The sequence below is a fragment of the Mycothermus thermophilus genome (assembly GCF_041956435.1).
Source record: "Mycothermus thermophilus strain CBS 625.91 unplaced genomic scaffold VTJ04scaffold_1, whole genome shotgun sequence".
NCBI classification, from domain to species: domain Eukaryota; kingdom Fungi; phylum Ascomycota; class Sordariomycetes; order Sordariales; family Chaetomiaceae; genus Mycothermus; species Mycothermus thermophilus.
In genome coordinates this window covers 857580-881545 of record NW_027191427.1, presented here as the reverse complement: position 1 = coordinate 881545, position 23966 = coordinate 857580, and the positions used below count along the sequence as shown (strand labels likewise).

At 58.2% G+C, this 23966-nt stretch overlaps 5 protein-coding genes across 5 annotated transcripts; 1 reads left to right on the top strand and 4 right to left on the bottom strand.

Annotated features, from left to right (window-relative positions):
* Positions 1-3717: 3717 nt before the first annotated feature.
* Positions 3718-6392, bottom strand: VTJ04DRAFT_308 (uncharacterized protein; the record flags this gene model as incomplete). Its single annotated transcript, XM_069360940.1, has 3 exons — positions 3718-5036; positions 5097-5247; positions 5304-6392. 3 exons carry the CDS (start codon positions 6390-6392, stop codon positions 3718-3720), a joined length of 2559 nt encoding a protein of 852 aa, XP_069222918.1.
* Positions 6393-7792: 1400 nt separating this feature from the next.
* Positions 7793-11390, bottom strand: VTJ04DRAFT_307 (uncharacterized protein; the record flags this gene model as incomplete). The annotated part of the gene is made up of 3 exons (XM_069360929.1): positions 7793-10446; positions 10510-10795; positions 10857-11390. 3 exons carry the CDS (start codon positions 11388-11390, stop codon positions 7793-7795), a joined length of 3474 nt encoding a protein of 1157 aa, XP_069222917.1.
* A 1016-nt stretch (positions 11391-12406) lies between these two features.
* On the bottom strand, positions 12407-13247 carry VTJ04DRAFT_306 (uncharacterized protein; the record flags this gene model as incomplete). The annotated part of the gene is made up of 3 exons (XM_069360918.1): positions 12407-12978; positions 13044-13107; positions 13176-13247. The coding sequence occupies 3 exons, from the start codon at positions 13245-13247 to the stop codon at positions 12407-12409; spliced, it is 708 nt and encodes a 235-aa protein (XP_069222916.1).
* A 555-nt stretch (positions 13248-13802) lies between these two features.
* VTJ04DRAFT_305 (uncharacterized protein) lies at positions 13803-15935 on the top strand (the record flags this gene model as incomplete). The annotated part of the gene is made up of 1 exon (XM_069360907.1): positions 13803-15935. One exon carries the CDS (start codon positions 13803-13805, stop codon positions 15933-15935), a length of 2133 nt encoding a protein of 710 aa, XP_069222915.1.
* Positions 15936-17189: 1254 nt separating this feature from the next.
* On the bottom strand, positions 17190-21028 carry VTJ04DRAFT_304 (uncharacterized protein; the record flags this gene model as incomplete). The annotated part of the gene is made up of 2 exons (XM_069360896.1): positions 17190-19722; positions 19791-21028. The coding sequence occupies 2 exons, from the start codon at positions 21026-21028 to the stop codon at positions 17190-17192; spliced, it is 3771 nt and encodes a 1256-aa protein (XP_069222914.1).
* Positions 21029-23966: the final 2938 nt, after the last annotated feature.

Sequence of the window (23966 nt, the reverse complement as noted above, 5' to 3'; positions counted from 1 at the left end):
TGCCCCCGTCTTTCCCCCGCCGAGCGTCGCCCCCGCGCGTCGACGTCAGTGTGTCGGGCACACTTGGACAGGAGTGACTGAGGTGCGAACCCCGCGTTTGTGGCTGGCTGGCTGGCTGTTCTGTCCCTCTGAGCTTTCCTGGGCCTCTCTCTCGTCTTCCCGCCCTGCCAAGAAAAACTCTGTTTTTTTATCCCCCTACCCTCCATAGCATCAGGCTCCCGGCTCGGTTGGCTCGCGTTCGGAGTCGGCTAAGAATGTAAAGTTCCCGCGGTTGCGTTGGGTGTCGGGTATGCAACACGATTAGTCAACTCAGATACCGTTGTACAGTACAATATGTGCGGGGAGGTGGTGATGTCATCGGCGTTGGGCTTTGTGCCGTAGCCACCGCCATGGTGACGAAAGTCTGGGGAAACTACGAGTACAATCATGGCCCAGCCCAGTTTATTTTTCCATCTTTAGGCCGTTGCGCTTCTAGGTTCGTCATCAAAGGAGAGGTGGTAGTGCATGGCAAAGTTTTTTCCTGAAATCGCCGATTAATAAAGTCAATATTCCGGTTGAGGCTTGCTGTCTGTTTGGCTTACTTCCGCAGATTCGCCGAGCACCTGCAAGCCACGTCCCCTTCCTCTTGACATCCCGCCCCAGCCACACTCGCTCTCCAAGGATTGCCCAATGTGGTAACTAAATCCAGTCTCCAATCCCATTTGCTGGCTGGGTATTTTTGACTCGATGTGAAGAAATCTGGATGCCTGAATACCGAGGCGGGCTTGCGAAAGTGGCTGACTTGTCTTGCGATGCGATACTACGTACCTACCTCTACGTACAACAGGGGATGTGTTACTCATCACCCACCTCTTCTTACCTTGAGCTTGGTCTCGCAGCTGCATGTTGTTGCTTGAAGTGAAGACTTGACTGTCGAAGTAATCAGATGCGCAAGCAACGTCATACTCCAAACACCGGTGTTTTGTCGTCTCACACGCACCCGGGAAGGTCAACATGGAAATGTTCCAGTCATGGCTGGCCTCGCTGGTAGTTGCCCACAGGAGACGACAGCGTGGGGTTGAACGAGTCACATGGGATAGGATTGACATCTATCTGACTTGAGGTATTGCTGAGAACCCCTCAACACCATCATCCCGACCTCTCTAATATCGAGGGAACGGGTGAAGTCGGAACGCAAACCTGGGTTGCGTCCTGTGAAATGGCCGGCTTACAAGCCCCCTCCCAACAACAATTCATCTATGCGTATAGGTAGGTAGTACTCCGTAGCTCGCTGGAAATCTTCGGGATGCGCATGGTTCGGGACAGTTTTGGCTCTACACCATCCCTATCTGGTCCAAACCCCTCACCGAGAGCCCCAGAAGCTTCTATGTGTAATTATTGAGGGAAGGGATCCTGTCCTTGGATGGAATCAGCGCCTTGTTTACCTCGCCATACGGAGATACGACACCAGCCAAAGGACATGTTAATATGCCAACCTCGAGGTTCCCAATCTGAAACCTATATTTGGTCTGTGCACCTTCAGCCCCTAGGTCAAGTACTACTACCTAGGTACCTAGTCCAGCTTAGGTGTATGTACATACATTGGTAACTGCACCAACCTGATGAAACCCAGACTTAGCCCCGGCGTAGGTAAGCAGGTCCACCAGCCCATCCAGGTTGACGGGCCTTAACTCCGAGTGTAAGCCGCAGCCGGGAGCAGCCGGGAACGGACCGGGGCTTGTCGCCCGGGCCAAGGCCGGACCACCAAAAGAAAAGCACCGACCACCGAGCGGGGCTCCTCCTAATCTAGGTCCCATATAGTGGATACGTAGTATGTCCCACGGACCGGTCCAGTCTCCGGTTCGGCAGCCCCGGTCTAATCCGGGCTAGATCTCTACGTCGTACGTAGAATATCAGTGTCGGTGGCGCTGATCACTCTTTGCCATCCCAACCTCGGGCCCCCGCCATGTTCCTGGCAGTGCGTCAAGTAACTACACCGCAACGGAAGGGAGATCCCGTTTATGTGGCTGTGGTGTCAACTTACACACCCCTTTTTGCATAGTACACAAGGCATGCTAGACATGTGTATGATTCCGCGGACTTTCGCTCAGCCGTTTCCAGGTTGTGACCAAATCCCTCAAAGCTTCCCTAGATACCTAGGAATGGATAAGCATGGGACCCAGGGACCGTTGTTTACATCGCTGACACCTAGGTACTGAGTGCCTGGGGCAGTTCGATGTCCCCTCTTCATTAGTTCACCGACCTAACTTGCCTCAGGTACCTAGTGACGGAGGAAACCTGGCAGTGTTCGGAACAACCCGGCCCGGGCAGATCTGACTCTGACCTCATCATCATCATCATCATCGAGAAGTCTCTCATGTGGAAGGAAGGCGTCGTCGTCGTCGACAAGGGCTCATTCCATTCCATTCTCACCAGTCTGTGACCTATCTACCTATCTCAGGTACCTACCTGAGCAAAACAATGGAAAAATATCAGGTACGATACTCCCGGTCGGACCCTAGATGGGATTGCTTTGCGCCCGTGATCAAGCATGTTGACTTCATTGTCTACTCCGTTTATATAAGACAGCATAATTAGATGCCAGCTAAGGTAATTTCAGGCAGGCAGGTAGGCAGACATTGCCATCCTAGCATCCAAGACAAGAGGTGGAGGCATAGAACTCTTCACCCAAATACAACTACAACAACCAACCCAGGCAAAGCACCTATATACCGCGGGCAGGCTTTCTGTATAATGACTGTACATCCATGCCAACGTACCTAAGGTGGGAGACGCGCCTGTTCTTACATGGCAATCAGGTGCCTATGGACGAGATGCCTTTCGTACAGGACATTGAGGTAATCAGGAGATGGGTTCTGTATGAGTACAACAATCTAACGACGAGTAAATGGAGATATAACGTTGGCATCAACCCGATGCTGACGATGATGGAAGATATGAGTCGTATCTATGTACACATGAGCCAGAGACCCATCAAAAACCACCATGGGTATGACATACACCGCCGTGATATCCATGTTTTCTTCCCAACCACCAATAAACCATCTAGACATCTCCATCAAGTATCCAGTATTAGACGCCTATTCGAAAACGCCCAAGTCGTATGCATTCCCACCGACCTCTCTTCCATTGTATATCGAATCTCCAAACCATCTTCTACGACATGATCCATTCCAATCTCGTATAAACATAGAACCCCGCCTCTAACTGTGGGACAACAACAAAACCATGAACTCACCAGAGAGAAAACCGCATGTACTTACCAGTTAATCCTCAACTCCGCCCAATATCTTTAATCCATCATCATCATCATCATCATCATCACCCCCTTCCATCCCATCCCCAACGAAAAACCCAAGGCACATAGAAAAAAGAAGGAAAGGGAAGAAACTCATTAGTACCATATTGTTGATCTCAAGATAAACCCCCGTATAAACGGAATAAGAATAATAATCCCCAACCTCACCAGATCCAAAAGGCAAAACAACCACAACCTGGACCCGAACCTTGACCTGACCCCATCAGACACATCATGTACACTCATCATATACACATCCCATCGCCTCATAGTCCAAGATCATCACCTCAACCCAACCCAACCCAACCCAACCACACCAAACCCCCAAATGATTGAACCAACCCAAATTCAGGGCAACCAAAAGAAAAAAAGAGAGGAGAAAAAATGAAGAGGGGAGAAGAGAAGAGAAGAGAGAAAAATTACCCAACAACCCCCTTCCACCCCTCCACCACCCACCCCCACCCGGGCACATTCACATTCACACTCGGCACGCTCACCACACTCAACCCACCTAATCCATTCTTGGCCACCCACACCGCGAGCCCTCCCAGGACCCCAATCCCCCCAATAACCTCCAACGCCGCGATCCCTTTCCTCCGCAAATCGTCCGCCAGATCCAACAACCCAAGCGGGTCCTGCTTGCTCTGCGCAGCCGTGGCACCCGCCGCCATCCCCCGGCGGGGTTTTTGTTGCTGTTGCAGTTGCGCATTCCTCATCTGACCCGCCGGCGGCGCAATGACAGTCCCCGTCCGACTCACTCCAGGTCGACCGCCGCCGGTCCGTGACCTCCCCACCTGCTGCTGCTGCCGCTGCGACCCAGAGCCAGCGGGTTCAATAGACGGTGACGGCCTCAAGCCTCCCCTGCCTTCCCGTCCCTCCCTCTCCCCTTCCCTTTCAGAAGAAGGCGGCACAACCAACCCTCCTTCCCTCACACACTCCCCCAGCCTCTCGGCCAACCACATCGCCCTCTCGGCGCGGGCGAGGCGCGCATACTCCTCCCTCTCGCGCGCCAGACTGCGCTGCAGATCGGCGGCCCAGTTGGCCAGGCGGACCTGCGCCAGCCGTTCTTCGCGCTGGGTGTGGTCCGCGAGACGCGCGAGGGCGTAGCTTGTCGCGGGGATTCCTGGGCTGCCAGCACCAAGGATGGACGAAGGAGAAGCGGCGGCGGTGGAGGTGGGAGAGGCGGATGATAGAAGAGTCGGGGCGAAGGAATGTTGCGAGGAGGACAGGCTGTGGCTGGTGGAGGGTGGTGGGATAGCGGTCTGGTGGCGGGAGAGCGAGGGCGGAAGGGATGGCGACGGGGAGGAAGGGGCGGAGGTGAGTGCTGCGGCGGCTTTGCGCCATTGGACGTACTTGCGCGCGACGGAATGGCGGAGCCAGGCGATGCCGTTGGGGGTGAAGACGTGGGAGACAAGAACGGAAAGCTCGGAGGGGATGAGGGGTTGAACGTAGTCTGGTGACATGAGCAGGCTGGCGTCCATGGTGTCGTGATCAGGGCCGGCGATGCTGGAGATGGCGTAGATACCATGGGTGTCGGTGTTCTCTGAGGCTGGGTGGGTGGGAGACGGGAGAGAGAAGGAAAACAGACGGATCTCGGCTTCTTGGAGTTGATGCTGAATCTGCTTCTTGCTCGCCGCCACCTGCTCGGCGGACATCAGATCGGCCTGGGCCAAAAGGATAATGATATTCGTCAAGGGGGCGAGATGCCGGAGGTATTCAATATCGACGGGACGAAGGCCTGTACAATATATGTCAGCCTTCTCTCTCCGCACCTCTCTCGAGAGTGTGCGTGCCATACGATTTGAAACCAGATACAAAACAAGATCGATTTGGACTCCTCCTTCACCACCCACGAGGTTCAGCAGGTCCCCATCAGTGAGCATGTTGGAGCTGATGCGCTGCAGATGCCCCTCGATGTATTGCGCCACGGGGGCGATGGTGTCCATGGACTGCAGATCCGACCTCGTTAGCTCGACACGCAGACCGCATTCGCTACACGACTCACCGATGACCCGCTTCCGTAGCCGGGCGTGTCGACAAAGCAAATATTGCGGTCCAGCACCGCATCGCCGAGGCTCTTCCTCCGGCGCAGGACGCGAAAGTCGTCCACCTCGGACCACCACTCGGGATACGGCTTGGTGCTGGCGTAAATCTCGGTAATCGCCGTGGTGCCCGTGGTCGTCTTTGTCGAAGACCGCCGCCGTAAGCTGTGCGCACGCGCGCCCGGCGTGGAGGGCCCGGTGGAGGGGTTGATAGGATCAACATGCACAATGTGCTCGCACGACTGAACAATCGCCTTGACAAGTGTCGTCTTCCCTACTCCCGAGTCGCCCGCAATTAACACCTTCAATCTTCCCATGCGCTTCCCATCCTCCGTAAACGGCCGGCGGCTTGGCATCTTGATGCTGGGCATGACCAGCTGCGGAGCGCTGCCGCTATCCATCATGAACGAGCAGCTAGCGGTGCCGGGGTCTGCACCGACCCCCCGGTCCGCGGGGGCTTCTCCACCGCCGCGGTGGTGCACACCGCCCTCTTGGTCGTCCTCGTCGTCGTCATCCACGACGGCGACCTCATCGTCGTTGTGGGTGCTGGGAGCGCGGCTGGGCAGGTCTTCGGAGAGGCAGAGCGAGTTGCGGCGCGAGGACATGCTGCTGAGTGCCGAACTAGACGCGGGGCCGGAGAGGATGGGAGTCAAAGGCTGCGAGAGGCTGGGACCTTCGGGGGCGGAGCGGAAGAGAGGGGATACAGGTCGTTGGAAGTCGCCGGAGCTTGTGGAAACATCGTAGGTTGCAGGCGGAGGGAAAGGCGGAGACGGTGCGACTGGATCCCTAACCCTCTCGGCGTCGTGATGGGGCGCGGAGGCGACTCCGGCTCGGGGTTTCGGGAGGAGATCTGGCGGCTCGGAATGGGGTATATGGCCGCCTTTGTGACGGAGATGCGGAGGCAGAGGCATCGGAGAGGAGGAAAAAGAAGCGGATTCCTCCGAGGCAATCATGAAAGTCATCGGGGCGGCAGAAGGGAGGCGGAAGGTGGAGGGAGAGTCGGTGTTGGAGGAGCGACGCCCGTGAGCGTCATGGCCAGAAAGAGGACGCATGGTGGTGGTCTACATGGAAGGATTCTTTGGATCTTGATGATGGCAGTTTGACGTCAGGCCAAAGCGACTTGGCCGGAGAGAGATGGAGATGGAAATGGAGAAAATGAAATGACGAGAGGTGAAGGTGGGAGTTGGAGGTTGGAGTAAGATGAACAGAGGTCAAGGTGCAGGTGAAGGTGAAAGTGGAATGCCCGATTGGGTTGAGCTCCGAGTAGCGGGGCTGCCTTTTTAGTCAGTCCAGTGATGAATAAGACGACTTTCCCATGCCATCAGCCCAGCGCCCATTTTCCCCATTTTCCCTCTGACAACCCCCGTCTCAGCGCCAAACATCCAAACAAAACTTCTGGGAAAATATGCAGACTGATACCCCAGGGACTGACACCGCCAGAACACAGACCCCGTGGCCTCTTTTCCTTTCCTAGCAAGGTAACATAGATACATAGTACTAGTGTAGTCTGCGCGGGGTCGAAACTGTCAACGGGGTGTCATTGGAGGCTCATGCTCGCACATGGCACATCCCGGCCCGGCGCTCAGTCCCGTGCAATGCATCCTGCAGCCGGATGGAGCTGCCCCGCGTTTGCGGAGCCAGTTCCCGTCGCCGGGAGGAGGGTGACAAGCCAGTCGGACGGGATTTGTTGAAGGAGGAGGAGGAGGCATGGCTGATGTCATGACTCCACAACCTCCAATCCTCCAGTTGGAGACAGCTATCAACATGCCAAAATATCCAGGTTACTTCTTTAAGCTGGAACATATCAGAAGGTCAGACAAGATCGAGCAAGGTTGGTCTGAGTTGCTATGGACTAAGAAGAAATCAGAAGGAAACAATAGACACATACACCTCGTTAAGTCACTTGTACAAGCAACAAACTTCATACACTCATGTTTGTCCTCTCATGCTCGTCGTCGTCTGTCCGCCCGCTACCATGCAAGCAAGCATTTATTTGTCTTTTCTGTCTCCTTGACTTCGCTTCAACTTCAAGGACCGATGCACTGTTGTTTACCATTTCGCTGTCCCAACCCATCCACCCGCGCATGCAGCATGCAAGCAACAATAAACCCCCGCTGTACCCCAACCAACAACCCCCCACCAAAACAATGCAAATGCAATGCCATATGTACGGAATACCATGCAAACAAAAACATCACCACAAACCAACCACCATCCACCTCCCCAAACTTGAATGTCATGGCACGTTTTATACATTCGACCTGGACCTTGAGCCTGGACCCAGTCCATACCCCACTTCCAGAGCTATTATCTCCAGCATCAGCCATCTAACTCCCTAGCTAAGTAAGATAGGCATGAAGATCCCAATTCCACCATCGAGGCAGATCGGAGAGTCAGAGAGTCCACATCTGCTAGGTCCGAAGGACAGTATTTACTCCTTGCCTCCCAATCATCACTCCTCAGTCCTCGACTTCCTCCTCTTCTCCTCCCTCTCCCTTTCCCTCTCCCTCTCCCGTTCCCTCGTCCTCTTCAGCCCCGCCAACCCCGCCGTTAGCGTCGCCATGCGCCTCGTCTCGCGAAGCAGCCTCTCGCGATCGCGGGCCGCCCGCTCCTCGGCGTGCGGGTCTTGATGGCTGTTTAGCCCTCCGCCGCCACTACCGGTACCGTTGATCCCGTTGCTGGTGGACGAACGGCGGCTGTCAGCTGTAGCTGTAGTTGCTGCGGCGCCTTTGATTTCGAGCGGGCCCAGGGCTGAGGAGCGGCGTGAGGTGCTGCTGGTGGTGGTTTGGGGTGGAGGTGGGGGTGGGAAGTCGTTGGTTGTTGTGCCGGAGGAGGTGCCCGGGCGGGTTTGGTCGTCAGCTGCTGCCGCGGTAGAGGCGTCATAGTCTGGGTCTGCGGCAGAGGATTTGCTGCTGCGATGACGGTGAGACGAAGAGTGGTGGTGGTGTCGGTCCTTGTCTTTGTCCTTGTCCTTCTCCCTGTCGCGGTCACGGTCACGGTCGCGATCGCGATCATGACGGCTTGAACGCTCCCGGTCTCTGTCCCTGTCGCGATCCTTGTCCTTCTCGCGATCCCGATCCCGATCCCGATCACGCTCGCGGTCCCTGTCCCTATCCTTATCCCTCTCCCTTTCACGATCCCGATGACGCTCCTTCCGGTCCCGGTCCCGGTCCCGGTCGCGCTCACGATCACGCTCCCTATCACGCTCCCTGTCGCGATCGCGGTCCTCGCGGTCACGGTACCTATCACTACGCGCCCGGTCACGCTCGCGATCCCGATCCCGATCTCGCTCCCGCTCGCGCTCGTCGTCCTTGTCTCGATGCGACGACCGGTGCGACGACTTGTGCCGGCGCTCATCCTTCTCCCTATCCCTCTCTCTATCGCGATCCCGGTCTCGGTCCCTGCCTCGCTCGCGATCGCGATCACGGTCTCTATCCCGCTCCTTCTCGCGGTCCCGTTCGCGATCTCTCTCCTTGTCCCGCTCGCGCCGCTCGCGCCGACTGCTCCGGTGTCCGGACCGCTCTTTCGTTGCGTCATCGTCGTAGACTTCAACTTCAGCTTCAGCGGCGGCAGGAGATGCCGACCTAGACCTCGGCGACCGCTCCCGTTCGTCGGCCTCGAACTGAACCTCTTGCTCTTCAGCCTGGACCTGCGGCTGATACTGCTGCTCCTCCACCTCCTCCGCCTCGGCCGCGTGCGAGCGCTTCCTGTGATGCTCGGACCGACGACGGCGGTGGCTGCGCTCCTCCTCCTCTTCCGCAGTCGGTGAGTACGAGCGCTGCCGCTTGCCGCTCCGCCGGTGGTGGTAGTGGTGGTCCTTGCTGCTGCGCTCGTAGCTACGGCTGCGGCTGCGACTGCGGGTTCGGCTTGGGCTCCTGCTACGGCTGTCGCGATCACGATCCCTGTCCCTACGATCACGGTCACGATCACGGTCTCGATCGCGATCTCGGTCCCTATACCGCTCGCGGTCGCGATCGCGGTCGCGTTCCCGATCTCTACTCTCCTCCCGATACCGTCCGCGCGAGTGACGATGTCTCCTCCTCTCGCGATGCGACGACGACGACTCCTCGCCGCGCGCGCCGGGCGAACTACTCCTCGACCGACCGCGCTGCTCACGGTCACGATCACCGGAGCCACCACCGCCACCACCACCGGTCACAGTCCCCGTCGTGCTGCCGGCCGCGCTGTACGTCTGGCCCGTCGTCGGCGTCATGCCTGTGGGCCGTCCGCCATCGTCCACCCACCCCCGCGCTTGCAGGTGTTTGTAGCTGGTATTCGGCAAGCCCTGGAGCATGGCACGCGGTCCCTTGGGCGCATTGGGGGGTACGTCCGGGTTCGGCGCGGGGAGGCTGGCGGGCGGCATGCTTCCGTCGCGGGGGCCGGCGGCTTCGTCGCCACCAGCCCCGTCCTGCCGCTGCTGGCTGCCGGCGCGGATGGCGCGGCCGAACTCATCCACCTCCGCTTCTGCTCCTTCGCCGGTACCTTGTTGGAAGTCGCCTTGACCGTTCTGATACGATGCGTCGTAGCCCTGCTGCTGATCATTGTTCCAACCGCCGCCCATGTTTCCGCCAAAGCCGTAGCCGTACTGTTGTTGCTGGTAATACCCTCCGCGGCCGTAACCGCCGCCGTATCCCCAACCGCGGCCTCGGCCTCTACCACCGCGGAACCCCCCAAACTGATTCCGGCGATAGTCATGGAATTGGTTGGCGTGGTGGCCATAATTACCTTGTTGTGGATTGAAGAAGCCTGTCTGGAAGAAGCCAGGACCAGCACCACCACCGACACCAACACCAGCAGCAGCACCAGGGTTGTTAAACGAGCCATAATCACCACCATTGCCCATGCCAGCAGAAGCGCTTGGATGATTGAAATTATCTTGGCCGACGTTCCACGATGATGAGGATGATGATGCTGCCTGTCCTTGAGCTTGAGCTTGCTGCTGCTGCGATCCGTTGCTCCAGTTCTTCTCGGACTCAGCGCCTCCGTAGCCGCCTGCTGCTGCTCCCATGCCCATGTTCATGTTCATGCCGCTCATGCCCATGCCTTGAAACCCTCCGCTCATCATCATTTGCATCGTCATCGGGTCCATGGCCATTCCGGGCATGCCTGGAAAGGTGTTAGTTATGTGTTGATGGTTCTAACGAATGAGTAAGAAAAGAGTCGACGTACCCATCATCGGGAAACCACCAAATCCGGCCATCATCATCGGCATCTGGTCAAACCCAGGGCCGAAGCCGGCCGGGGGGAACGCGCCGTTCATGCCAGGGGCCGTGGGCGCACCGGACTGCTGCTCAGCGTTCTCTTCGTCTTCATCGTTGGGCTCGGCTTCGTCATGTCCTTCTTTGGCCTCGGAAGGGCCGTTCTCGGCAAGCTCGGAGTCACCCTGGGCTGGGACTAGCTCGGTCGACGTTCCCTCGGCGGGAGCTTCTTGCCCGTCCTCACGAGGCTCATGTTCCTGATGTGGTTTGTCAGCGTGTCAAGTTTATGCAGCGACCCACGATGAGAGTTGCCCATACCTCATCTGCTCCATTTTGCTCTGCAGGACCCTGATGATCTCCGTCTGCGCCCACATCTTCGGCCTCCTGGCCTTCCGCTTCCTCAGCTCCAGAACCCTTTTCCTCCACACCAGCCTGCTCACTCTCCACCGCCTTCTCCTGTTCCACCCCCTTCTCAGAACCAATCTCAGGCGCAACGGTCGAAGTCGGCGTCGGCTCGACAGGCGTGACTGGCGCGGTGGCAGATCCCTCCTTCGGCTTGGCCGACTCCCTCTTCTTCTCCTCGGTGCGCAAAAACACCTTGATGGTCGTTCGCAGGGCCTTGTGCGGCTTGCAGTCGGCGGCGGACAGTGGCGCGTGCTCACAGACGGGACACGAGGTCGGCAACGTAGCCTGGCACGACTCGCAGATGGCTTGCTCGCAGCAGGGCAGGCGGAAGGCGTTGACAGCCAGCTTGCTACAGATGGCGCAGCGCAACTTAGCGGGTATGTCCTCCTGCGGCAGCGAGCTGATGAGCTCGGCTTGCGCCTCGGTGAGGGTCAGGGCGGCGGCCATTTTGTTGGGGGGGAGAAGTTGAGACGAGGAGAGGCGCGCGCCTTGCCGGGGTGACGAAGAGACGTCTGAGGGTGGGATTGGAGGTTAGGCGGACGATGTCATGGAGGACTGGCGCAAATGGCAAAGTCTGGGAGGTGTGTGAGTGGTGGACGACGCGTGGAGTCGATGTCTGCAGATTCGTATGGCCGAGGTCGCTGTTCGCGTCGCAAGGCAAGAAACTGGTGACGACTGGTCGGTGAGGGTGGAAGGTTGGCCAAAGTGTGATGTCGTAGAATGGATAATCGGTGAGATGATGACGGCGATGTGCTGTGAAGTCGATGGTTGCCAGAAACGGCCGCGCAATGGGGGCGTTGAAGGCGTGGCTGCCTGTGGATGGCGGCGCGTTTCTGGGGATTGGATGCTGGTGGTCGGTCGGGTGGAGGAAAGAAAGCGAAAATTTGGCGCCGGCTCCAAGATGCCGCAGGCACTCTGCAGAGTGGAGCTCCGGGTGCACGTGGCGGACAGTTGAGATGGAATGGACACTGTGTCTCTACACGTTGTTACTACGTGGTAGTACAGTGTGGGCTATGCCAAGGATACACGGTAGTTCCAGCTCGCTCAGCTCAGGCGATGATGACGATGTCGTCACAGCCTAGGTACGTAAGGTATGTGCATACAGCAGGCAGAGTCACCGAGAGGTACTCGTAGCGTAAATAAGGTAGAGTTGGTTCTACAAACTGATCGCTCTCCAAATTACCTAAGCCGCCCGTTGGTTGCTTCAGCCGTTTCCCAGAACACCGCCCATGCCCTCATCGGGAGAACAACACGCTGGGACCATGTCAACCAGTGGAACGGGCAGATACCTCCATGTCTAGAGGTACGGAGTTGATTGAAAACAAACATTAAAAGGACCACCAAAACCACGGATTACTCCTGATACCCAGCCCAGTATGACCAACCCCGGTACACCCATGCAAGAATTCCAAACGACCTGCCACCGCCCGACTCGCGCCTGGTCCCCTTTTCACCATCTCGCCTCAGCAAGCACAGTCGTTTTTGCCCGCCCCTTCATCTAGCCTGCCAAGGTCCACCCTCTGTTGTTCAGAGCGCCCGGCATGCGACGCCCCGGGCCCGCGGGCCGTCTTGAGCGACGTCTCGGGGATGGCATTTGCGATGGCCGTAAACACCTCGGTGACGTTGTAGCCCGTCTTGGCGCTGGTCTCGAAGAAGAGCAAACCCTCCTCGTCGGCGTACTCCTTGGCCTCCTCGGTCGTCACCTTCCTGGCATCGCCGGCGTCTTCGGCCGCGGCGTCGCTTCCGGCACCCTCGGCGCCCGCGCCGCTCCCAGCTCCGTCGTTGGTCAGGTCGAGCTTGTTGCCGACGAGGGCGATGACGATGCCGGGCGACGCCTGGCGCTGCAGTTCGGCGACCCAGTGCTTGGCCTTGATCAGGGACGTGGGCTTGGTGAGATCGTAGACGACGAGGGCGGCTTGGGCGTTGCGGTAGTACATGGGGGCGAGCGAGGCGAAGCGCTCCTGGCCGGCGGTATCCCAGATCTCAAACTTGATGGTTCGCGTGGGGAGATTGCATTTCTGGGTCAGGAATGCAGCTATTGGCAGGGTTAGCATGTCGTTTGAGGACTGGCTCGGGTCACTAAGCGCGCATGGTGCATACCTCCTATTGTTGGCTCCTTGTTCTCCTGGAAGTCGTTGCTGACAAAACGGAGGACGAGAGAGGACTGGCAGAGGACTGTTAGCAGGGCCGTCATCGAATCTTGGATGTTTTTGAAAGTGCAGGGCGACCGACCTTTCCGACGGCGGCCTCCCCGAGAAGCACCAGCTTGACGCTGCTGCTGGGTTTCGGGGCGTCGGAAGCCATGGTGAGTGAATTCGGTGTCTGTCGATAGATTGTACGAGGGTGTCGGTGGCGGGGTTTGCAGAGCGAAGCGAGCGCTGTTTGCGATGAGTGGGAGTGGGTGTTGTTGGGATGGAGACGATAACCGTTGTTGAAGTGACGTGATAGGCGACAGGCAGGCAAACGTTGGAGGCAAGTCAAGGCAAGGCAAGCTCCGGGCCGCTCAAAGTCCCGCCAGAGCAACAACGAGGAACGACCTGATGCTGCATTGGATGCATGCGACGACACACCCAGTAAAGTCCATTTTCGGCTTAGCGTCATGTCCCAGCTGCCAAATCTGCCAAGACCTGGCGCCAAGACCAGATGACGCACGGGCCAGGCGAACGTCCGCCAAGTGGATCCGGCCCGCAGCAGCCCCACTAAAAAGTTCGAAACAAAAGTGAACTTCTGCTGCTTCGTCTCCTTCGCTTTGTCTTCTGATTTTTAGCGGCGCTGACTGGAAGGATTTCGTCCAATTCCAAACAGACCCCTCGCGAACATCGCCTTCATCAGGCTTGATCAACTCGGCAGGCCTTGAAGATGGCCTCCGTCAAGGCTAAGCCCGCCAAGGGCGCGCCACAAGGCGACGACGTGCCTCCCAAAAAGAAATCTCTGTTTGAAGACTCCGACTCGGACTCCGGCAGCGGCAGCAGCGACGACGACCAGGAGGATGGCGGCGCCACTCTAGGGAATGAGATCCAGCTCAAGATCAACGAGGAGTACGCCCGTCGCTTCGAGCACAACAAGAAGCGCGAGGAGCTGCATCGTCTCCAGGAAAAGTACAAGACCAACGGCCTCGACGTCGAATCCGAATCGTCGTCAGAGTCCGAGACCGAGGACGACGATGCCGTTCTGATTACCGAGGAGCTGGATGCCGAGATCTCCGCCACCCTCCAGGCCATTCGCAACAGGGACCCCCGCATCTACGACAAGAATGCCGTCTTCTACAAGCCCTTCGACCCCGACTCGGTGCCCACCCGCAAGGAGGAGAAGCCCATGACGCTGCGCGACTACCACCGTGAGCGGTACATGCGTGGAGATGTGGGTGCTGATGATGACAGTACCGCCCCCGACGTTCCCAAGACGTACGCCCAGGAGCAGGAGGACATCAAGAAATCCATCATCTCCGAGATCAACGCTGCCGCCGCGGCTGCCGACGACGACGAGGATTGGAGCGACGATGACGCCTTCATCAAGCCCGCCAAGAAGGAGGAAGAGAAGCTCGACGAAAACGGCGTCCACCCATCGCGCCGCCCCAACATCGTCCTTACCGAAGAAGACGTTGCCAACGCCGACAAGAACCCGGAGGAGTTTCTCGAGAAGTTCATGGCCAGCAGGGCCTGGGCGCCTGCCGAAGGCGTCGCCTCCAAGTGGCAAGCATTTGAGTCTGATGAGGGCGAAGATGACGCCCACGATCTGGCTGACGAGTTCGAGCATGCCTACAATATGCGATTTGAAGACCCGGCCAAGACCAACGAATTTCTGAAGACGTACTCGCGTACTCTGGCCGCCGCCCGGTCCGTTCGCAAGCAGGAGTTGACGGGCCGCAAGAAGCAAAGAGCCCTCGAGAAGGAGCGCAAGGAGGCCGAGAAGAGGGAACGCGAACAGGAGCGTGCTCGTCTACGCCGCCTTAAGATCGAAGAGGCTTCCGAGAAGCTGAAGAAGATCAAGGAAGCCGCCGGCCTGAAGGGCAAGGAGCTCAAGGAGGAGGAGTGGTTGAAGCTGCTGGACGAGGCGTGGGACAATGACAAGTGGGAGGAGGAGATGCGGAAGCGGTTCGGCGACGATTACTACGCCGAGCCCGACGACATGTCGCTGGACGGGGACGAGGAGAGCGACGAGGATGGCGAAGGCAAGAAAAAGAAGAAGAAAAAGAAACCCAAAAAGCCAAAATGGGACGACGACATCGACATCAAGGACATCGTCCCCGACTTTGAGGAGAAGCCCAACATCACGCTCTCGAGTGACGACGAGACTCAGCAGCCCGGTGGCGACGGCGGCGACGGCGGCGACAACGAGGATGCCGAGTCCTCCGACGACTCGGACGACGAACAACCGCCAACCAAGAAGCGCAAGACCGCCAAGGAACTCAAGAAGGAGCGCATCAAAGCCAAGCAGCAAGAACGCGCCGAGCGCGCCAAGATCGAAGCCCTGGTCGACACCAAGCTGGAGCTCGAGGTCCCGCGGGCGCTGCAAAACTCCAAGAACAAGCCCACCGCCGACGGCATGCTGGGCGGCTTCCGGTACCGCGAGACGTCGCCCAACTCGTTCGGCCTCACGGCGCGCGACATTCTGCTCGCGCCGTCGGATGCCGCGCTCAACGAGTTCGCCGGCCTCAAGAAGCTCGCCACGTTCCGCGACGAGGCCAAGAAGCGCCGCGACAAGAAGCGGCTGGGCAAGAAGGCGCGCCTGCGCAAGTGGCGCCGCGAGGTGTTTGGGCGCGAGTACGAGCAGACGGGGCCGACGTATGGGTTTGAGAAGTTGCTTGCGGCCGAGGAGGGGAAGGGCAAGGGCAGCCACGACCACCATGATAACAAGAAGAAGTACAAGGATGAGTCCTCGTCGAAGAGGCCTGCCGAGGGTGAGAGTGGGATTATTGAGGGAGAGAGGAAGAAGAAGAGGAAGAGGTCGAAGAAGAACAAGGGGAAGAAGGAGGAGGGGGTGGAGGCGTGATTTGGGTTCTATCTGTGACAAAGTAAAACTGGAGGTTGTGTAGTTATATGCATTTTTGAAGGCGTTGTGGCAGTGTTACTGGTGTATATCCATTGGCAATCATAGGTTCTTGATCTGCAAATGGTTCTGCCCTGTGGTTGTTACCGAGGGTGGAGTTTCAACCAATCTTTTGACAGATGTTTGTACCAACCCATCACTCTTTGGTTGACTCGATCAATCCAACACCCTCGACGTGCTTTTCTGTCTCAATTCGAGGCGTCGAGTGACCATATATCTCTCATATACCAAGCCTCCTCAGCTAACGTGAAACCTTTTCTACCGAATCCGGGTTGCTACCACCACAACGCATTCACCAAAATCAGGGGCTAAGTAAACAAAAGCCCACCCCCCCCTACTAACCACATCAACAACCACGACAACTCTTTCCCTGAACAACCAATAACAACAACAACACAGGCATCATCACAACCATAACTCCATCCAATATCAGGTACTTCCAGGAGACCGGTCGGCAAGATTCCGCATGCCGGGCAGTTGGCGAATTTATACTCATTCGCACCATCAACAAACCCTCCAGACACGAGCCAGACCGTCACGTAGGCACCTCATAGCTAAAAGGCTAAAGTTTAAACTAAGGTATCGCACTCATCGCACTTGAAGAAGAGCTCGAACGTCAGAGATATATGTACACAGATCCATCGACCCAACACTCCCCACCAGAACTGACCTCTCTCCGACAGACGAACAGACCAACAGTCGAGCCCAACATCCATCCATCCATCCATCCATCCATTCATCATCCATCAGGGTAGAGAAAAAAGAGAGAGACAGCCGGAATCCGCATGATAAAAGATGCTCCGTAGTACCTAGGTATGTAGATAGACAGATACCGTGTGACAAAGGGATATCAATATGTGTCCAACCCCAGCCCTCCTAAGAAAACACCCTAACCAACCTGATCCCGGCCGACCTTGCCCGAAACAACCACGATAAATACTCCAACTCCACCAACCCGAGATAATAATAAAAACAAGAAAAATGAAGAAAATCAACAGCTCCCATCGTGTCGGTGAGAGAGGTATACATAGGCCCGATCTCCTCGGAAACCCCTACTACCACCCACCGCAAGGCCCAACTCCAATCCCATCCCCACGCCAGAACTTTCGTCCTTCCCTCTCTTTCATCTCGTCCATTCTTCTCAATTCTCTTTCTTCCCATCCATCCATCCATCCACCCTCCGGTCAAGTAGCGCAGCTAGCTCGTCAACCAACCATCCGACTCAACAAAGTCTTTCAATGATGCCCCCCAAACACCCCTCCCCAATCCCCCCAACCCTCCCCCACCACCTCCTCCAATCCCCCCTCCGCCTCCCAACCCCTCCGTCGGCGGTCCCAGCTCCGGCGGTTCCATATTAAACGGCATAAACCACGCCGAACTCGGCGGTTCGGCTCCAGCCGCCCCGGCGGCCCCAAACGCAGCCGCGTGCAGCGCCGCTGCGGCCGGGTCCACGGGATGCGCCGTGTGTCCGTGATGAGCAGCAGCAGGATGCTGCGGATGATGATGCGGCAACCCATGCGCCGCATGCCCAACCGCCGCAGCCGCGTGCGCCGCGTGCGCAGCAGCTTGTTGTTGTTGCTGGTGGTGGTGGTGGTGCTGGCGCGCAGCGGCCGCTGCTGCCGCCGCGGCGGCGACTGCGTTGGCGTCCGCCGCCCAGCCGGGACCTAACCCCCCGGCTGCTCCAAGCGCGGCGGCAGCTGCGGCGGAGTTTGCGCCTGCTGCTGCGGCCGCGGCGGCGGTGGGGTCGACGGCGTGCGCGTGATGGCTGCCGTATGCGCCGAAGACGAGTTGTCTGTCGAGCCGCGACAGGCCGTGCGGGGCGGTCGGGGTCGCGGCTAGCGGGATACCGCCTGCGGCAGCGGCGGAGAAGGGATCACCCGCTGCCGCAAAGAAGGCGTGGGGGTGGTGGTGGTGATGCGGATGGGAAAAGGCGACGGGAGAGACCGGGGAGAGGGCCGCTGCCGGATGGGCGGCGGCGTAGGCTGCCGCGGGGCCGGTGGCGAGGGTGAGAGGGCCGAAGGAGCCCGCTGGACCGCCGGTGGTTGGGGTGGTGGTGGTTGCGGCGGTGGTGGCTGTCGCGCCGTTCGGGGTGGAGAAGCTGCGCTGGTGTTGTTGGAGGCGGGCGGCGTGTTGTTGGAGCTGCTCGGCGGTGGCGCGGGCGAGGTCGGTTTGAAGAGGTTCGAGCGACGGGGGTTGTGTGTCTGGCGCGCCGCCGCTGCCGCGCGAGGCGATGCTGGGTTTGCGAACGATGGATTTGCGTTTGACCTGAGAGGCGTTGGGTTGACCGGGCCGGGCGCCGTTGGCGGAGTTGTCGCCGGCGCCGGCTCCGGCTTGGTTTTGTGGAGAAATGGTGGTGAAGAACTCCTCGACGGTATGGAGCTCTGGTTTCTGCTCGAGGACGGCGTCTTCGCCCTTTTCTGGCTTCTTCTTGTGGATGGCCGGGTCGAGGAAGTCGGACTGAGACACGCCGTGCGGATACCGGTCGAACCAGTCGCCGTACTGGAAGATCGGAGAGTTGGTGCTGTCGCTGGCGTTGCCCTGGCGAGCGGCATCTGCGCAGGTGCGGTACTGCTCGCGCAGGTTCTCGGACATCCAGTGGAACATGCCCCAGTAGCGCTTCATCTTGGACAGGAAGCGAACGTTGGTCGCCAGGTTGCGCTTGGACGTGGCCTCCATGGCGGGATTCCCGGAAAAGATGCCAAAGATGTGGACGGTGCTCGACAGGAACGCGCAATACCCCGTGAAGGGCGCCGTGATGAAGTGCGACTCGGCGTCCTTGAGCAGCTCCGAGATTCGGTTGGCGGCGGCGAAGGCTCTCGCTCCGGCCTTGGTGACGAACGATTTGGGCACGTCCTGCAGCGAGTGGCCGCTCGGCGACGAGACGGCAAACCGGTTCATAAACAATATGTTCTGCTGGATCGAGATGTGCAAAAACAAAAACTGGTTGCCCATGCCGTCCGTCTCGTGTGCCTTGAGGTTTTCGGGCGTATAAACGAGCGACTCGGGAAGCTCCGTCAAGAAATCCTCGGTCTGCTTGAGGAGCTTGGTGTACTCGGATTCGGGACTCCACATAGGATGGGGATCCAGCTCCTTTCCTCCCTGGTTTAGGTAGCTGATGATGCGGCCCCAGAGGGCGATGGCCTTGATCATCCACGCGGCGACGCCCATGTTTTCCCTGGCTAGGTTCGGCTGGTCCTCGGGCAGGGGCTCCAGCACCTGGCCGCTCAGCGTCTCTGTAGGGCCTGGAAGGTCGAACTGGAAGTTCTTCTCCTTGATGGGTAGCGGGATCTTGAGCGTCTCCTCGCGGATGAAGGTTGGCCGGTCGGTGCCCGACGAGTTGAACCGGTCCATCAAGAAGCAGGCCCACATGGTGCGTCTCCTGATCTCGCGGTCGATGAAGCTGAGCTGCGTCTTGTCGGGGTTGCGTTGGGGATCATGCTCGAGGTCCTTGTGGAGTTGCAGGGCGAATGCCATGCGTATGGCCTGCCCGCCGAGGGCCCAGCTGCGGCCGCCGTGACATGTCCCGAACTCGTGCAGACCCAGGATCAACAGACATGTGAGGATGGTGATGTTGGGCCACTCGTAGCGTTTCGTGAGGATATCGCGGGCCGTTGCCGCCCATTCTTCGCCGCGGAGGAAGTTGGGATGCGTGTTGAGCTTGGGATGGTTGGAGAAGCGCGCCGCAATGGCGCACACCGAGAGGATCAGGACGGGAGGTAACGTGCCGGCTCTGTGGGCAGATTGCATGTCAATATTCACCAGACACAAGACAACAGGGACAGGAGGGAAGCGACGCACTTTAGCTTTCTCATAAAACTGGGCTTATGGAGCAGATGATATGCCTGGCCATAGATGTTTTCGAAGAAGACCTCGGCAAGATGTTCCTGGATCTCCTTGGAGGGGAGGGCATCGCCTCCTTCCAGCAGCAACTTGCTCTCCTCGGCTTCCTGAATGAGGATAGGAGACGGTTTGTTCGGCCCGTCGAGCTTCGATCGTGAGGGCGCGCGAGCCCAATGGTCCAGGTCTGGGCCAAACGCTTCATCGGCGCCCCGTTTCTTGGCGGCCGCCGCCGCTGCTGCCGCTGAGCCGGTCCCCGCCAACTTGCCGCCGCTCCCCGGAATGGTGCCCGGAATGGCCGGCTTCACGACGGCGCGGGTCACGGACGACGAGATGGCCTCCTGCTCCGCCTTGGGAACGATCTTGATGATGCGCTCCTCCATGCGCTTCAACCTCTTGTCCAGCATGGCCATGTAATCCGTCCTGGGGGCGGCCTTGCGGGCGGTGACTTTGTAGACGCAGGGGATGCGCGAGCGCAGGCAATGCTTGCAGGCGGGCTTCTCGCCCGAGCAGCGGATCTTCTTGCGGCGGCAGGCGATGCAGGCGAGGGGCAGGCGCTTTCGCTCCTTTCCGGCCTTGGTCTTGAGCTCGCTCCAGGCGGGCGCGCTGCTGTCGGCCTTGTCGCCTTTCTTGGATCCAAGATCGACGCCGTCGGACGGATTGGTCGTGGCAAGCCCGAATTCGTCCGACATGGGCTCTTCTAGCAGGTTGGCGCCATTGGTGTTGCTCGACGGCGTACCGTTGTCGGATTCGTTCTGGGGAGAGGGCCGTTGCCCGTTGGCGGTGGTGTTGGTGGCGGGATACGCGGAGGTCTGGACGGTGATGGACGCGACCGAGTCCTGGCGGTCCTGCATCGGCGAGATGGATGCTGGCTGCGGTGGTGTGCCGAAGACGTCTGGGGCGTGATCATCGTAGCCTTGTTGTATTCCATTCATCGGTGAGTCCCCCAATGGATTGGGGTATGGGAACTGGAAGTCCCCGAAGTGGACTGCGGCGTCGGCCATGTCGTGAGCGGGAGCAGTCGCGGTGGTAGTAGTGGTGACTCCGGCAGCTGTGATGGTATCCAATGCGTCATTGGGCCCCTCCAGCTTGAGGCCGGGCTGGACGAGGTTAGCGTCAGGGTCGCCAGAGGTTGGAGAGAATTCCAGGTCGACGGATGGGTAGGTCTGTGGTTCGACTTGGGGATGGGTGGGCGACATGGCGGGCGGCCACACCAGGGGGAGGGGGGCCGGAAGTTAAGGTAACAGCGGGCTTCGGCGCCGGTGAGCAAGAAGCAGGAGAAAAGAGAGATCTGTGATTTACAACCAAAAAACCCCACACAGGCAAACCAAAAACCCAGGGCCACGGCTCGTCTCCACTCGATCCGGCGTTGTCTCGAGACTGCAGCTCAACCAGGCGTTACATGGAGGTGTGTGTCTCTATCCCATGGTAGGTTGGGCCAAGAAGCCTGTTGATGACGTCGGGGCCGTGAGTGGTGGGCAAAGGTGGATGGTGAGAAGCGACAATGGTCCCGTCAATGAAAGAGGTAGGGAGGAGATAATAGGAAGGATTGAGAGTGGGTGAGATCTCGTCGGTTGTTTTTACTGACGTCGTGAAACTTTTGCTGGAAAAGCAGCGTCGAGGCTGGATCCAGCGGCGTCCGTCTCCAATAACAAAACAGGTTGACGGTGATTGGGGGCACGCAGAGAGAGAAATCGGAGAGCGGAGGCAAAGACTGGGGTCGGAGGCTACGACAGGGTGCTCCAAACCCTTCACTGGGTGTGGATCACTTGCGGACGGGCCAGGCGACTAGCGTCGTGAGAAGACGGTTCTCGCGAGGAAGATTGTGGGGTAGGTAGCAACCAGCATCCCGGTCGTGGGTGCTGGCCTGGCCTCTAGCCAACGGTGCACAGTCGAGGAGCTTGATGTCTTGTTCGTTGATCAAGCTGGACAAGCTGGACTCCAGACATGCAAGGAGGAGGCAGAAGCAAGCGGTGATGTCAAGTCTAAGTCAAGACTGTGCGATGGGGATGCTGCGCGTGCTTCCGCATGCGGGGGATTGGGGTCTCGGAGACCTGGAGTTGTCGAGTCGTTGGTAAAGTGGCAGGGGGGGGGGTCTCGGGAGGGAGACAGGCCGAGCGGAGCTCAACTGCAGGATGGTGGAGGATGACGGTTTGGTAGCGGAAGCGTGGCCTTGGCTCTCCAGTGGTGTGCCTCAACGGCGCATGCATGCAATATCCAGCGAATGGGTGATGAATCAGAGAGGTGGTTGTGTTAGATTGAACACGGGGTACACAAGACAGACCTGACCGGACCGACTGCCTTGAACTTGGAACCGACATAGTTTATACTATGTGCAGCTCTGACTCTCACCCTCCCAATCCTCTGGTCCGCTCGTTCTCTATGGCCGTCTTGGGGTACGCACTTTGGGCAGAAGTGAAGGATGACCATGCGTCTCCCGTACTAGGTCCAGAGTCTGTAAGAGCTGGCCGTGGAGATAGTCGGTCAAACAGGTTGCCCTTGACTTGAGCTGCAGCACGACGACGTCCCTGACTGGACACCGTAGACTGGCACATGCCTCATGCATGCAACCGCATGCGCCAGGCAGGGCAAAGTCGGGGGAGGCTTCTAGTGGTACTCCGTAGGTCAAGCAAGCCACCCGACCGTGTCAACAAGGTTGGCGTGTTCTTGGTGTTCTTGGAGACTTCTGCGAGGCTTCCTTCGGATCGCCTTCCGCTGGACCAGCGAAGCTAAGGATTGGAGGCGCTGCGCCGCGCACGGGCGCCGCTGTCATTGGCTTCAGAGACTGGGGGCCAAAAAGACCTGGAGGTAGGTCAAGAGGGAGGCTGGCTGGCGGCGAATCCGGGGCCGAATATGACAAAGCCCGAGAATTGGCCGCTGGGACGGGTAAAATGCAGAGAGATGAGATGGGCAATCCAATCCCATCTGCGGGCTGAAGAAGGCCATGTTTAACGTTTTCCAGCTTATCCTCGGTCCAAGAAAGCTGGGCTCGGCATTCATTTTGCCTTCATACGTGGTACTGAATGTACACAGTACTGTGAAGTCTGGATATGATGGCATCCTCCGCCCAAAGGTGTCGAGCCGCAGCAAACTCACAACGTCGCATCGCCCAAGACGACAAGGTTCAAGGCTGGCTAGCTTTGCCGTGCCTGAGTCGACGTCTTGCGTGGGAATCGAGACTTTAGAGCAGGGGATCCTGCGAGGATCCTGCGAGTGCCGAGTCGGTGGAGCCGCTAAGAAAATCCAGACTGCATTCGAAGCTGAAACACGATGATGCCACTGTCCAAGATCGATACTGTTGATGGCCGAAGTCGGTGCTGTTTTGTTGGTGTATATGAAGTTGGTGATGGTGGTGTTGGTGTTGGTGTTGGTGTTGTTGCCGCTGTTCACTCGATTGCGTGAAAGGGAACACGGAGATGAAAACTGCAAATCTTCCCGATTTGGAAAATGAGAAGAGGAAATGTCTGAGCCCCTTGTCTTCTTCCTGCTTCGAGAAGCCCTCACCCCCAACCGACCGTTCACCAACCCTGGACAATCCAAGGCCGGAGTCCAGGGTTCAGAGTCTTTCTGTCGAGTCGGATTCCTTCCCTGGACGCTCTCGCTTGAACAAGTCGAAGCTTATCACAAGCCACACAAACCGCTTCTCTTCACTCATCCATGCGCATCCTGTCCACGTTCCAGAAACACCGGTCGAAGCTCAACCACACATGCAAGGATATTCTCCGACCAGAATGCTGTCTCGCTTGGTTTCACCGCATGTGTCTTGATCTGAGACGTTAGGTACATATCCAAATCCATATCCAAGGAAATCCAACATTGGTTGAGGCGGCGTGTCTGGTATGTATACCCTCAGCCAATTACTACTTACTGTAGGTAATGTCTTGAAAACAGGAGCTGGATGTTAACAGACTCTCATGTCCATCCACGCCGCTGCTGTGACCCCCAGACTCTTCGAGATTAGCTAACGGCCAGCCCGTCCCGTGCGGTTCACCCTCCTCGGCCCCCGCTACCACCTCAAATCCTGGATCACCAACTAGGTACTACAGTAGCCACCCGGGCCGCCATGGGAACTCCGAGATCGACTCGCTCCTTGCCAGGCATTCCAAGGTTGGCAATGCAATGGACATTTGTGTACAG